The 15,123-nt window shown below is 44.2% G+C and overlaps 1 protein-coding gene across 4 annotated transcripts in view; it reads right to left on the bottom strand.

Annotated features, from left to right (window-relative positions):
* The window catches only part of FEZ2 (fasciculation and elongation protein zeta 2), a 74,903-nt gene extending 60,955 nt beyond the window's left edge, over positions 1 to 13,948 (bottom strand). For 2 of the 4 annotated variants that reach the window (XM_073338368.2, XM_073338369.2), the window contains exons 1-4: positions 13,493 to 13,946; positions 10,781 to 10,889; positions 8,580 to 8,696; positions 3,659 to 3,803 (exon numbers count right to left, since the gene is read on the bottom strand). In XM_073338368.2, the coding sequence (XP_073194469.1) occupies positions 3,659 to 3,803; positions 8,580 to 8,696; positions 10,781 to 10,889; positions 13,493 to 13,722 (601 nt within the window). In that variant the 5' untranslated portion in view covers positions 13,723 to 13,946. Of the gene's footprint in view, positions 1 to 3,658; positions 3,804 to 8,579; positions 8,697 to 10,780; positions 10,890 to 13,492 lie in introns of all 4 variants that reach the window. The other 2 variants (XM_073338366.2, XM_078852242.1) reach the window with 2 other exon arrangements.
* Positions 13,949 to 15,123: the final 1,175 nt, after the last annotated feature.

Below are 15,123 nucleotides of genomic sequence, written 5' to 3'. Positions count from 1 at the left end.
CATGGTCACTCTATTTTATTACCTTGTTGAGGCCATGAAGGTCGAGGGTGGGTCTCATCCAGCCCTTGGATTTTGGTATCAGGAAATATCGGGAGTAAAAGCCATGGCCCTGGTGTTGCGGCAGAACTTCCTCCACCACTCCCAACGTCAGCAAAGAGCTGACCTGCTTGATGAGCAATTTCTCGCGAGAGGGGTCCCTGAAAGGGGATGGGGAGGGGTATGTGAAAGGGGTGTGGAGAGGAACTGGACTGCGTAGCTCGATTTAACAGTATCTAGGACTCAGCTGTCAGAGGTAATTGAGTCCCAAGCACTGTTAAAATGGGCCAGTCTGTTCCCAAAGGGGTTGGAATAAGAGGGTGGAGTAATGCTGTGGACTAAGGAGTCAAAATGGGCACTTACCAGGCTCTGGAGGAGTGTGTGTGGATTGTCTGAAGCCTGTGCCTGACTGCTTCCTCTTGTGGGATCTATCTTTCTTTCTAGGAGGGAAAGGCTGCACACAGAACTGCTGCAGGGGATACTGTTGCTGCTAGCGATCCCCATAGCGGTGTCTTTGCATGGATAACATGTACACTACCAAGGACTGCAAGATTCACTCCTTTAAGGATTCCAGTGCTAAGTACCATCAGTCTTGTCCAAGAACAAGACTGAGCCTAAGGGCAAGTCCTCTATGGCTTGCTGGACATCCAAAGTGATCCCAGAGTTTTAAAACCATGAAGCCCTCCCCATAATTAGAGATCATCACCGTGGCCGAGGTGTCTCCAATGTCAAGGGCAGACTCCAGGGACGCTTTGGCCACTGAACAGCCTTCCGCAATGAACACCCAAAATCCTCAAACAAGGCTTTAGGAAACTGGTCCTTGACTTTGGACATGGCTGACCAATAGAAGAAATCATACTTGGACAGCAAAGCTTGTTGATTCACAATATTCATCTGTAAGAACAATGAGGTATAGATATTTCTGCCCAAAAGACTCCAACTGCTTGGAGTCTCTGTCCGTGGAGGTAGACTTGAAACTCCCCTGCCTCGCCCTGTCGTTCACTGCCATCAGAACCAGGGAGTTTTGGCCCAATGGGAATAGAACCCTTCAAATCCCTGTATCGGAATGAAGTAGCTTAGCCACCAGCAGTACCGAGGCCGGTGTACTCCACAGGGCTCTCGCCAGCTCCAGGAGCCCATCACCAGTCAGGAAGGCTATTCTCCCAGGGATGCAAGCTGTAGAATGTCTACCAGTTTGTGTGTGTTCTCTTGGAGAAACTGTACCAGGATGCCAAGTGATCTGGCTATGCAGTGTAAAAGGTCCTACAACTTAAAATCCTGTTGGATAGAAGGAGAGGATGAACCCGGCAGCACACTGTGCCCAGAAGGAATGACTCCAGTAGCTCCACAGGGAGAAAGACCATCAGTGCCTAGGCACATGACTGTTCTTCAGTCACCACCGTTGATCCAACAGGTGACTTTGGCTTTGACCAGGACAAAGAGCAGGATCTCCACAAGTGAGGAGCGTCTCACTGAGTCCAAGAAGCCCATTGATACAGGTAGGGTATTGGTGGACAACAGGGGTTGGAACAAGGACCTCCGTCCCAGCCATGGTGCACAGCCAATCCTGGGAACCATACTGGTCCATTGGCAGCCCTCAGAGCTTGTTGGGTGATGTGGAGCAGGATGACAACCAGCCCGACTCAGAATCAGAAGAGCCCTGGGATCTCGGCGATAAGGGCGGAGCAATGCCCAAGTGAACCAACCGGTGGTCAGATTCATCGATCACCCAGAACAAGGGAGAGACCATTGCCCCCGATGAAGGCAGTACCATTGCTACTGAGCATGCCAGTGCTGCAGTCATTGGTCCTGACACAAACAGCGGTATCAGAGTGCAGGAGTGCTTTGACGACGAGGGTGGTGAAATTTGCCATGGGATCATCTGTGGTGTCAAATGCTGCTGAGCTGAAGAGGGTCCCCATACTGATTCTGGTACCAGTTCCATGCCCACTGTGGGAAAGGGAATGTCTGAGTGCAGTGCCAAGGGGCATCAAGATTCAGTGGGGTGGTCCTTTGGAGGGATTGCTGAAGGTGCAAGCCTTGGAAAATTCCGTACCAGCGGTGAGGATGGAATGGAAAGGCAGAGCGGATCTGCCACAACCTGGTACATCAACACAGCAGATACAGTCAGTACTGGCATCCCCCTCATCGGTTCCAGACTCAATGGACATCCAGAGATCAGAACTGGTGTCAATGGTACGGGGTTTCTGCCCTTCCTACTGAATACCAGGAAACGGTCAGAGGTACCCACGCTATCCTGTGTGCCAGAACCAGTCGTGTGCCAGTCCACACTTTTCCTGTAGAAGGCAGAGGAGTTGCCCTGCAACCTGGAGTGGTCCCGACGGTCTTATGAGACCTCTTCCTCAGCACCAATGACTGAGAACAGCTCCTCTGCCTCTTCGGAGAGGCATCTGTCTCAGAACAAGAGGCAGTGATGCTCTCTGAGCCAGAAGGCAATCTTTAGCCCAAAGAGGGCTTTGGTACTGGATCAGGTTGCTTGGACTGTTCAAGCAGGTGCTGTCTGAGATGAAGGTCTTGACCACCTGAGTCTGCTTTTTAAACTATCTACAGATCAAACAATGCTCTTTAAGGTGGGCCTTGCCTAAACAAGTTGGGTCACAGTTGGGGATAGCCCCTCCACACAAAGGTCAACGTTCAAACCCTGGTGAGGACATCACACTGGAACACTACCACCTAACACTAATTAACTAACTATATACAATAAACCAAGCTAAGACTAAAGGCAAGGCTGTGAGACTACAACCACACATAACTGACTCCAGTTAGAAGGAACTGGGGAGAGGGTCAGGGTGGCACTGCCTTATATAGCCAGGAGAGAGGCCACAGTCACAAGCATCAGCCCTCTATGGGTACCGCTAGGCAAAAAACTCCAGTGCTGGGTGTGCACACCTAAGTAAAAAAACATGTTGGCATCTACTTGAAGAACCAAAAATGCCCAAAATCTTTTTTAAAAGGAGTCTTTGAAAGTAAAGGTGAAACTCTCACAACCACCCTCAACAAAAACTGCATTAGTCAAGCTCATGCAGTTGCAGAAGCACAGAAAATAACTGTTCATCTGATTCTTCTGTTTATACCAGAACAGAGAAACCACAGTAACTGAAACAAGATCATGGACAAACTTTTTCTTAATCTTCTTCAAAGCTTGCAACTTCTAACCTTAGTTCATTTCTCTAAATGAAGAATGCAGTACACTTGCCTTAATATGCATCTGTCAGACACCTACCATCCTACCTAACGTTTAATATCTTAATAATTTAACAAAGATTATGTACTCTGTAAAAAGGAGTCAAATCCATCATGTCAAACTTTAATACAGCTGCTTCTGTTTTAAATACTGCAAAGGTAAGGTTTTATATTCAATTCTTGGCAAAAACATTCTTAGCAGTTTACAACATTTATTTACTGAAATCAATTATGTTTCCCAGATATCTAGATATACATTATAGTTTACTTTGCCTTTCAAGATTTTCTGACTGCATTTTCAAAGGCAGATGATTTCACAGATGGAAATGATTATAGATCAAGTATAGAGCAATTTAAACCATTAGCTACTTTCAAGAAGTTAAAAATATAGTCAAGATATTAAATGAGTATCCCTTACTCTCTTCATAACTGTTGTTTGTACTTGACCTCTTGAGTGTTTGAATTTCCTGGGAAAGTATGGAGAGCCGGTCTGACTGAGTGGGTGTTTCTTCGTCTTCTGGGTCAGGTGATTCCTGCATCATTTCCTCTATTTCTTCAATCACCTTTAATAAAGATGCATACGCATAGTCTTAGGGAAGAGAATCACTGGTAACGAGCAACAACTTAGAATTTGTATATGTTCTACTGACAGCTCATCAACTTTTTTACTTTTAAAATTTTCTATTTCCAGATAATTTTTCTTCCAATAAATGCATATTAGGTGGTACTGACAAGGTAAAGCCACTGTTGAGACTGGGAATCAGGCATATCAATATAAAGGGAAATTTCTTTAAAAAATAGAAAATGGGACTCTGCACAAATTGGTCTTTTCATAACAATTTTATTCATTAAATCTATACATATTGTCTCATAATGGCTAAGAAATAAAGTTTACAGCCATGCATACATAGGTCCTCTGTCTCTCTGCTTCAAGACCACTGATGATTTGGCAGGATGAGTTTGTATATCTTTTTCTGATATTCAGTCTAAGTTTTATTTTCTTAATTTTATCCCATTCCTCCAAGTTAAACCACTTTATACCACCATAAATATTTTTTCTCAGTCCTTGATATGTACATCCTTCAAACAGTTGTAAATAGGTATTCTCCTCTTAGTCATCCATAGCAAAACTACAGTATATTTTAGTTACTTTATTCTTTCCAGATAAGCATACCCTCTACAGCCCTTTAATAATTTTTACTGCTCTCTCTTGCCATCCCACAATTTGTCAATATCTTCCTGTTAATTAGGCACCCCAAACTGAATGCAAAATTTCAGTTGTGGTAACACCAGGCTTGTCAAAAAAAAAAAAAAAAAAAAAAAAAAAAAAGGAACTACAACCTCCTGGTTCTGTAAGCCAAAAATCACATTTTTTTTAAACACCATGTCACATTTATATTGTATATTGCACATTTATGTTTAATTTATTTATTTGTCTTTCAGTGTTACTAATTTCCAGATGTGTCTCATGAAGAGAAGAAATTATTTATTTGCTTATACATCAATGATAGGAGCCTGGATAACAAACAAGAGGAACTGGAATTGCTGACTTATAGGCATAAATAAAATCTAGTTGTATTACTGAAACCTGGTGGGTTAATTCACACGATTAGCATGTTAAAAATAAATGGTTATAACCTATTTAAGAAGGACTGAGTGGGCAAGAGGACTAGGGGAGTGGCAATCTGTGTCAAAAAAGGCATTACTTGTTTCCGAGTAACTGATAACTTGGAAGAAAATGATCTGAATGCTTATGGATCAATGTCCTAAAGATAAAGCACACAATGAAGTATTAATTGGTGTCTACTACAGACCACCAGATCACAGTAGGAACAAGATCACTGCCTCCTTTTGCACATATCTATAATGGGTCAGGGAAAATAAACCTCTGTGATCATGGAAGACTTCCATTTGAGTGACATATGCTAGAGGTCTCAAGCTACCAGTTCTAAAACATCCTTGGAATTTCTAAACTTTATAGATGACAATTTTCTAACCCAAAAAGTCTTACAGCCAACACAGGTGAATTTTTTATTAGACCTGGTCCTAACAGATAAAGTAGAACTGATCACAGCACTAAAATTTAATGGTAGATTAGGAACAAGTAATCATGACTTGATCACCTTTATAATGTGCAAGCAGAATTAAGTCTAGAACAGTAACATATTATAGATACATACACACACACCTGGTGCCTTTATAGGGTCATTTTCACATTAAAAAAAAATTATGAGCCAAATCAGCTGGGAGGAAGAATTTAATCAAAGAAATGTGAATGGTAATTGGGAATAATTTAAGAACACATTACTAGATGCCCCAAAAGCCACAATCAAGGAAGAAGGCCAGGCTGGTTAAAAAAAAACAGCCTGGTTTAAACGGAAAGAGAAAACAGTTATAAAAAAAATAAAGGGTTCAGAGAGGAGTCACGAGCATGATTAAAGCATAAGAAAACATGCCTTATAGCAACAGACTCAAAGAGTTCCATCTATTTATCTTAACAAAGAGAAGGTTAAAGGGTGACGACGACAGTTGATAAGTATCTACATAGGCAACAAATATTTAATAATGGGCTCTTCAATCTAGCAGTGAAAGGTATAACATAATCCAATGGCTGGAAGTTGAAGCTAGACAAATTCAGACTGGAATTTAGGAATACATTTTTGACAGTGAGGGAAATTAATTATTGGAACATCACTGGTAGATCACTGAGAATTTTAATCAAGATTGGATGTTCTTCAAAAAGTTATGCTCTAGAAATAATTTTGGGGAAGTTCTATGGCCTGTGTTATACAGGAGCTCAGACCGGATGATCACAATGGTTCCTTCTGGTCTTGCAATCTATGCATTTCCCTCCACCATATTGAGAATCTGCATTTTATGCTATTTCTCCCAGCTGTATTAATTTCCTTTTTCCAAATTGTATATCAGGTTTTTTTGGCCCATATTTCTTCTCTCTTTTGGTTCCTTTTACAGTAATATTTCTCTGTACTGATTGTTGATTAATCCTCTGCAGTTTACTAACACAGGTGAATTTAGTGTTCTGTTTTATTTAGGATTCCAGATCATTAATGAAGATGTTAAAACCAGGCACTGCATTGCCCTGCTCAACTCTCCTCAAATTCAATACCGCTACAATTTATCATTAACTTTTATCCAGTTTTTACTTCACATGGCAGTGTTTTTAGCAAGTCAGTTTGGATTAATTTTTTGAGATTATCAGAAAATATCAAACCCTCCACTAAAATCTAAATATACATCAACTCCATTCACTTCATTTACCAAATTTGTAGTTTTATTTTAAAGAGCAATCAAGTTTTTCTGCCAACCTTTGTTCTTTATAAATTCATGCTTTTTATTATTTGTTCTTATTACCTTCACCAGTTTCCCTTCTCTTACTTGATTACTTTAGTATAGATAGAAGTTAGATGTACCAGGATAATAATTGACAGAATTGCTCTCTCCCAGATGACAACTGGTCCTGCATATTCGTTTACCTACAATTTTTCAAGATTTTCCTAGTTATCCATCAATTTTCAAAATTCATATTTTACAGTAAGCTTATGAAGAGCCCATGGCCAGCTTTTGGCACTACTCAACTATGTATTTATAACCAAATACTTTTTTGAGATGGGTACAACACATATGGGATATTGGGTTTATTAAGAAAAGAACACAGCAGATTGTCTTTTAGAGTTGTCTCATTATTCAGGAAATGGTTGACAAGCATGAATCATGATTAGATTACCCTATCTGCTTTCTAAATAATTTTTCCATCTTCCTGCTATTTAATGCTAATAAAATTTCCTTGACAATATTTCTAAAGTAAAGTCAGAGTGTGCTTATGGTTTTTTTTAGCACTTTCAAATACCACTCAAATCCAATGTTGGTCTCAGAGCAAAATTTACAAAGGATCCCCTGCAGGACAGAGGCAGAGAGCAAGGAATGTGCACATTCTGTGAAAGCTGCCAGGAGTAGGGCTCAAACTCTCAGTGCATAAGTGCTACTCACATTTAATGGCTACAGCGGGTCACCTTAAGCCCCCCCCCCCCCCCCAAACTTACTGTGACCTTATTTTCAAAGTGCTCCATGGCCTTGGCCCAAGATACTTAAATCTCTGGGACAAAGACCGTGGTCGACAACTTTGCTTCTTTGACACAATGGAAATCTCAACAATAAGAGTAAAGTTTGCCTATGTAAGAGACAGAACTATTTTCTGAGGCAGTCAGACTGTGGAATGAACTCCCCCAGGAACACGAACCTCACCATTTTCCACTTCTAGTGCAAGGTGCATTTCTTTGACTTAAATATACCTCTTGCTATGTGTTTGTAACAAAAAACACCCTACCAAAACAAGATACTCCACTCAAGATGTTCCTCCCTCGGGGGAGAGGATAACAGAACAACCATCATGTAGCAGATATGTAGTCACACTGCTGATTGCACTACTGGAAGGTGCTCAGACACTACAGTGATGAGCACGGTATAAATGAATATAATAGAATAGAATGTAAGCTTGTGGATTTTAGAGCTCTTAGAAAAGACCGTTAAACAGTAAGCAATTCTCAACCTTAACAATAGAAGAGCTGCTGCTCTGTAATATGTAACATCTAAACCAAGCTCATACTGACCTAAAAAAAAATAAATAAAAATTACATTTGTCTTCACTGTCATTTTTGGAAGTAACAAATTGTATATTAATGCTAAGACATTTGAAAATAAGACATCCAGCCTCGTGCCATATATACTTAATTTAGGAGCATTTTTGTCTACATCTTCTTCCCTCAGATTCCTGTTGGATCATGCCAGGAAACTGAAGTATGAGAATTTCAAAGACCCATGTGGAAAACCCAAAGCTGAAACAGAGGGCAATTTGAAAGATGAAAAAGTACCCAGTGCATCTCTTTGGCTATATCTACACTGCAAGTGAGGGGCGTGATTCCCCTGCTTATGTACAGATACTTGTGCTAGCTCTCATCAAGCTAGGGAGTGTATAAATAGCAGTGTAGTTAGAATAGTAGGGGTAGTGACAGTGAAGGCATGGCTGAGCTGTACCGAGCACAAACCTACTTGAAACTGGTGGGTACGTACGTGACACAGCTCAGCTGTGTCTCCACTACTGCTACCTGTGTTACCGCAGCTATACTGCTATTTATGCTAGCACAACTATGTGTACATAAGCAGGGGAATTACCCCCTTAGATCATAGTATAGACACTGCTGCTGTAACTCTAAACAAAAGCGATCAGCTTGTCTCCAAATCTCTTTAGCATCCACTAACTAGGAAGAACAAAAGGTATAGAACTAAGATATAATATCTTTTTGTTGAACATTTTTCTTTACCTGCTCTGCTGTGAACAGTGGTTCATCACTGATGCAGGAAACTATGATAGAGTGCATATCCAGCTGTTCTCTAAGCTCTTCATCATCTGACAGGTCAAGGTTCAAATTTTCATTTAACTGAAAGCGCACACAGAAAAAGTGAAAGAGCAAAAAGTTAAATTATAAGAAGAAAGTCTTGGTGTCAACAATAATGGAACCAAAAATTAGATTCTTGCTAATAATCAAGAATCTAAAAGATATAAATAATTCTTATACCATAAAACCTAATACACCTCAACAAAAGTGAAAATGAATCTGTAACTGAAGCATATTTTATAAATTTTATCATCTTTTTGTTTTGACAAGAATATTAGCATATTCTTTACTTTCCGAAAAGGAAAAAAAAAAAAGATGACTTTAAACACACCACTCACTCTGTGCTATGCAAACATTTGTAGACTAGCCAATCAGTCCATCAGACTCACGTAGCTCACCCTGTACTCCTTCAGATAGAAGCAAGATACCAAAATAGATATATCAATGACAGATAAGTATAAATCTGTTGCGTATCCTGACTTTTACAAAGGATTATATAAAATTACATAGATTACTGCTATTTACATCTGAGGAAGTCATCAGAATTTTTGACATATGCAAGAATCAGCAGTGCATTTAATCACTTACTTTAAACACAATATACATTAAGTCATGTCTAAAAAAGTTACATTTAGAAGCCAGGGTGGACAGACAATTCAAGGTTGTGATTTTCCAACCATAAAACAAAGCTACTTATTTTCTGGAAAAAAAACTCTATATGTTTTATTAAATAAGAAAACCACACACATAATATGGGATTAATTTCATAAGCATTTGTTCCTCAAACAAAAAGGCACACATTCTCGTAAGACCTTACAGTTCCACAATTAAACAGGGGGGACACAAAAATCACGTCCCCAGACTAAAGTTAGGCCTACCATTATGCCATTACATACGGATATACTTTTACCATGTTATTTGCATTTTCACCACCTTGTATATTACAACATTTATTGTAAAACAATACAAACAAACCAATCTGAACGTGCAGAATACACTTGACTAATGCTGAATTGGCTAGATGGGAATGTAGGTCTTTTAAAAATTGCCAACATTCTGACTTTAGCTGCCCTCTCACATTTACTTGATTTTTCATACCCTGGGCTCAGTATATGACCTTTGCATCTGGGATCAATCATATTGGCTACACAATAGGAAAAATCCATTGCCTCATTTAAACCAGTTTTTGATTTTCTACTGTGCGATTCCAGTTTTGTTAACTAGAACAAGATTTTCACTGAGACTGTCAACTACCTGCATTCTGTCAAATCCATCCCAAACTATCTTTAAATTTAGTGTCTACTGAGTATCCTGTTGTGTAAAACATGTGCTATGTTTTCATTAAAGTCTTTTTGGTGCTCAGTGCAAATTTCATCATGCTTGTGGTTGGATGCAAATATTCAGGCAATCTTCTCAAATACCTCACCAAGCATCATTGGAAATCTGGGGTATCAATCCTCTTTTTTTAATCACCCAGCTATTAGGCTGCAAAAGAATGTCCAAACTTTCACAATATGCTTCAGTGCATTGTACTATTAAAATTACACTCAGCTAAGCAATGCTAGTAGTGCCAATTTTCTCTATTAGTAGGGAGGGGCAAGTGTTGCTATATTTCAGTCGCACGTATTTGTAGAGCAAGGAAGTATATTTGGGCTCTGATCCTGCAGTTGGATCCACACTATTGTTGGATCCTGTATCTATCTCATTGCAGGATATGGCCTTGGTGGGAAAAAGTTCATAATGAATTTACCAAGACACAATTTACCAACATTTTCGGATACCATTCAATACACAAGACTGAAAGTGAACAAGAAGACTTCCACAGTATATTACTGTCTTTCCCTTGCCCCTCTGTTATGCAAATTGGTCCATCTGTTGACCTGTCAGTCAGTTTAGAAGGCATCCACATCATTACACTTTATTGAAAGCAAGGAGCAGAAACAAATGTTATCAGATCTGTCAGTGTTAAAAGACAACCCTTGCTGCTAATGCCAATACTACACATTAAAAAGAAAAATATTTTAAAGTGATCACAAATAACTATTTTAATAAGAATTACATCCTATATTGATTCTGTACCGAGAGGAAAAGGCCCCAAAAGGTTTTTGGTTACAGTCAGAACTTACCCCTCTTTCTGAGAGATTCAGTGTTGGCATATGCAAAGCTCTGGTGTGGGAGGACTTCCAATCAACTGGCATTACATTACCATAATTATCAGTCAAAGCATTCCAAATCCTGGACAAAAGGATTAAAGAAACAAACTGATATTGAAATGAATTGCAACTGATCATCTACAAAACAAAAACAAAAAACAAAACAAAACACAGAATATTTTTTTCAACACTGGTATCAATCAGAAATTCTCCCAGGTATTCAATTAAAAATATTTTTATTGTTTTTACAGTCAAAGAAATAAATGCTGCAAAAGTTTGGTTTTATTTATGTATCCTCCTGAAATGCAAAAAAGGGAATCATTTGCTGATGCTTGCACAGCAGAGAAATAAAAAGAAAACTGGAAAAGAACTAGGCTTCCTGATGGGTCATAAATTTTGGGGATAAATGAGTTTTCCCTTTGTTGAAACGTTAGCCAGATGATGCTCTGTACCCTCTTTCCTACTTCTTTTCTATGTTGTTCTAATTTCTCTTGCCTCATGCATCTCAAAACCAGGAATTAGCAAGTGCTGAGCAGCAACTCCCAAGCCAAAACTTCACTTTATTTCAGTGAAGACTGCACAACTATAAAGGAATGTATAAATACAAATGCACTAGTCAGGAAAGTCTCTAATGTTTATGGAAGTGAAAGATTAAGAAAGAAAGGTTAAAACTTAACTTTGTTATAAATCCATTTGCAATACTCGACTTTTTCTAAAATTCTGCTGTGTGTCTAGAACTATCCATGCTTCGTTTCAGACCAAGGATGAAGATCTGGGCTTTTTCCAGAAGTGAAAGTAAGCCGGTTCGGTCTGGCGTACCAGCAAGAGCCAGTACACCGTGCCAGACTGGACTGGCTTCCCCAGTGGTGATTTAAAGGGCCCGGTGCTCCTGCCACTGCGGGGAGCCCCGGGCCCTTTAAATCAACTCCGGAGCTCTGGCAGTGGGGCTTGGGCAGCGCTTTAAAGGGCCCGGGGATCACCGCAGTGGCAGGAGCACTGGGTCCTTTAAATCCCCGTCTGAGCCTGGCTGCCGGAGACCCAGCGCTCTAGCAGCCGGGCTCCAGCAGGGATTTAAAATGCTCGGAGCTCTGCGGCGGCCAGAGCCCTGGGCCCTTTAATTCACCCCTGAGCCCTGGGGCTCCCAGCTGCAGCTGGGAGCTCTGGAGTGATTTAAAGGCCCCAGGGCTCCCAGCCAGAGCCCTGGGGCCTTTAAATGGCCTCTTCCGGTTGAGGCCACGCCCATACTCAGGACTCCAGCGTACTGGTAAGTCCTTTAAGTTACTTTCACCCCTGACTTTTTCAGATAAGTTTATTTAGTCATTTGAGTTAAAGAGAAAAACACTTCCCTCCCCTCATCTAAAAAAATATAGTGAGAGACTAAAAAATGACTAAAAAAAACCTTCAGATTTTATATGTGGCTAAACCTCAGTGAAGAGCTGTCATTTCCCTAATTAAAAAAACCGGCACATACAACTAAAAAAGTTTAAACATTTAAAACTGGTTATCGTGCATGCTCATTATGAGATTTTTATTGTAGTGTTTCAGATCCATCTGATCTTCAACTTCATCCCATGGGAGAAGAACAGGCTGCTGGATCCCCAACAAATCAAAGAAAACTCTCCACAGGGCTTGTGGTAATGTTCAATACATGTCATAAGAACATAAGACGGCCATTCTGGGTCAGACCAAAGGTCCATCTAGCCCAGTATCCTGTCTTCCAACAGTGGCCAGTGCCAGGTGCCCCAGAGGGAATGAACAGAACAGGTAATCATCAAGAGATACAGCCCCTGTCGCCCATTCCCAGCTTCTGCCAGAGGCGAGGGACACCATCCCTGCCCATGCTGGCTAATAGCCATTGATGGACCTATCCTCCATGAACTTATCTAGTTCTTTTTTGAACCCTGTTGTAGCCTTCACAACATCCTCTGACAAGGAGTTCCACAGGTTGACTCTGCGTTTTGTGAAGAAATACTTTCTTTTGTTTGTTTTAAACCTGCTGCCCACGAATTTATCTAGTTCTTTTTTGTCACAGACAATTATGAAACTAAGACCCTGTCTTGATAGGCAAAAGAGGCATTTTTCAACCATTTGAACTCAATGGGATCAGCTTAGGAGGAAAGCCCTGCTGGTGCTCACGGACAGTCTACCTACCCAGTGGAAAAGGTGTGGCATTAGCTCACAGTAACACATGCAGGGGTTCATCACCCCAGGGAGAAACCACAGAGACGCTGACAAACTAGGCTGTCGACCTTTAACGTTGCTATTAAGTGGCCACACAAAAGATGAGGACAACTACTGGCAGCAGCTCTGGTTAGCCCGCGCCCACAGGGCGGCCTCGGGTGCGAACTTGAGTTCACAGCCAAGTTGCGCTGTGCCCACCCAGCTGCTCTGTGGGCTGACTGCAGTGTGGCCAGGCCCAGCTCGCACAGGCCAGCACAGCCACAGCCCAGTCAGCCTAGCGCCCTCCCCCGCTCCAACGACCAGGGACCCCCGCCCCGCCCGTTCGCCCCTCCCCAGGGGGACACCCCCACTCGTTTACCCCCTCAAAGGACTCCCCAGCCCAGGCCGTCCCACCCCACCGGACCCTTCATGCGCCGCCCTCTGCCACCTACGCGCCGCTGGCCCCCCCACGGGGCCCCCCGCGGGTGCCGATCACCCCCCTCTCAGCGCCCCGCCCCCGCTCACTCGTCTTCCCGTAGGGCGCTCTGCTCGCTGAGGGGCTGCAGCGGGACGCGGCTCTCGCTGCCGCCGTCCCGAGGTGGGGGGGGCTTGAAGCAGAGGAGCAGCTTGTCCCCCAGGTCTCCGGGCCCCCAGGTGCCCCCGTCCCGGGCCGGCTCGGGGCTGCTCCCTGCGGGGGGCTGGAAGCCGGAGAAATCCTGCCAGTCCCCGGGGTCCCGCTGCGAGGCAGCCGCCATGGCAGACACCGGGCGGCGCGCTCGGCGGAGCGCGTTCGCGGGGCTCCTCCCGCTGTAGCGGAGACGGGGCGGGGCCGGTCCCGGGCCAAAGGGGCCCGCAGGGGGCCTTGGCGTCCAAAGAAGCCGCCTGCAAACGGCGGAACCGGCGTAGGCCAGAGCCGGCGCTGGGGTCCTAGGAGTGGGGAGAGAGCGGAAAGGGGCCAGCTCCGCCCCCACCCCGAGTGACCGTTGGGCGAGTCCCTGAGCCCGCCCCCGCCCCCCGCGCGCGGAGCGCCTGACGCCTGTCCTGGCGGGCTGTGAGGGGGCGGCGGCGCCGGCGCCGCGCAGAGCGCGAGGCGCTCGCAGCCCCGGGGGCCGTTGGCTGAGCTGCGGCAGGCAGGTAACCCCAGCAGCCCCGCGCCGCGAGCCTCCTCGCCCCAGGACGTGGCCCTGCCCGCGGCCTCCTCTAGGCGGCGCCCCCTTCCTCTGCCACCGCTCTCCCTCCGGCCGGCGCTGCTTGGGAGGGCAGAGGTTCCCCGTCGGGCTGGGGGCACCTCGGGCCGCTCCTGGTCCGCGTGTTTTCAGTCAGGCCTGGGCTGCAGGTGGGCAGGGCGCGCTGGTGAGGTTTGCCGCTGACCCTCAGCTGGGAGGGGGCGTAGCACTTGGGAGGGCAGGCTGGAGAATTGCTCTGAAATCACGGAGCTGAACTGCCGTGCAGCCCAGGGCGCAGTGCCGCGTGATCCCGGTGGCGACAACCCGGAGAGCGGAACTGCCAAGTAACCCGAACCCCTTCTCTCCACAGCGCGTGGCACAGAGACCTGTGGCCAGGAGGGTGAGGACAAACCCCCGGCTCGGGGGCAGGCCAGCCTGCTGCGGAATGGCTCTTGGGGCCGGGCAGGGAGCTCTTGGTAGCCCGGCCACCCCAAGCAGGAGTGAGCGGGGCTGTGCTAGTGGAGTTGTACAGGTCACCCTGCTTTGCTGGGGGCTGTTGGTACCTGATCCCTGCAGGCACGAGGGAGGCTGCAGTGTGTCCCTCTCTCTACTATGATCTGCCGGAACGGCAAACTAGAGCCCACACTGTGTGCTTTCAGGGATTGGGTGTCATTGGCGCTGTAGCAGACCAGGGAGCCCTCTGGAGTCCTGGGGGCGAATGAGCAGGGCTGAGCGGAGACCCTGGGCCAGGACTGCCAGGAGGAGGATGAGCCCCTGGCTGTGGGGGAGGCTACCCGGCTGCTGAATGGCTCCTGTCCTCACACTTATCCAAACTCCCGCTTATCTGAAAAAAAATCCACGTGGCCCCTGGTATTTTTAGAGAATGAGGACTATATTGTATTTTCTTTAGAGAGAAAAAAATCAAATGTACAACTACAAAATAGGGAATAATTGTTGAGGTGGTCGTACTGCTAAAAAGCAACTGGGGGT

The sequence above is a fragment of the Lepidochelys kempii genome, chromosome 3, assembly GCF_965140285.1.
Source record: "Lepidochelys kempii isolate rLepKem1 chromosome 3, rLepKem1.hap1, whole genome shotgun sequence".
In the NCBI taxonomy this organism is placed as follows: domain Eukaryota; kingdom Metazoa; phylum Chordata; order Testudines; family Cheloniidae; genus Lepidochelys; species Lepidochelys kempii.
This window is presented reverse-complemented; position numbering and strand designations above follow the sequence as displayed.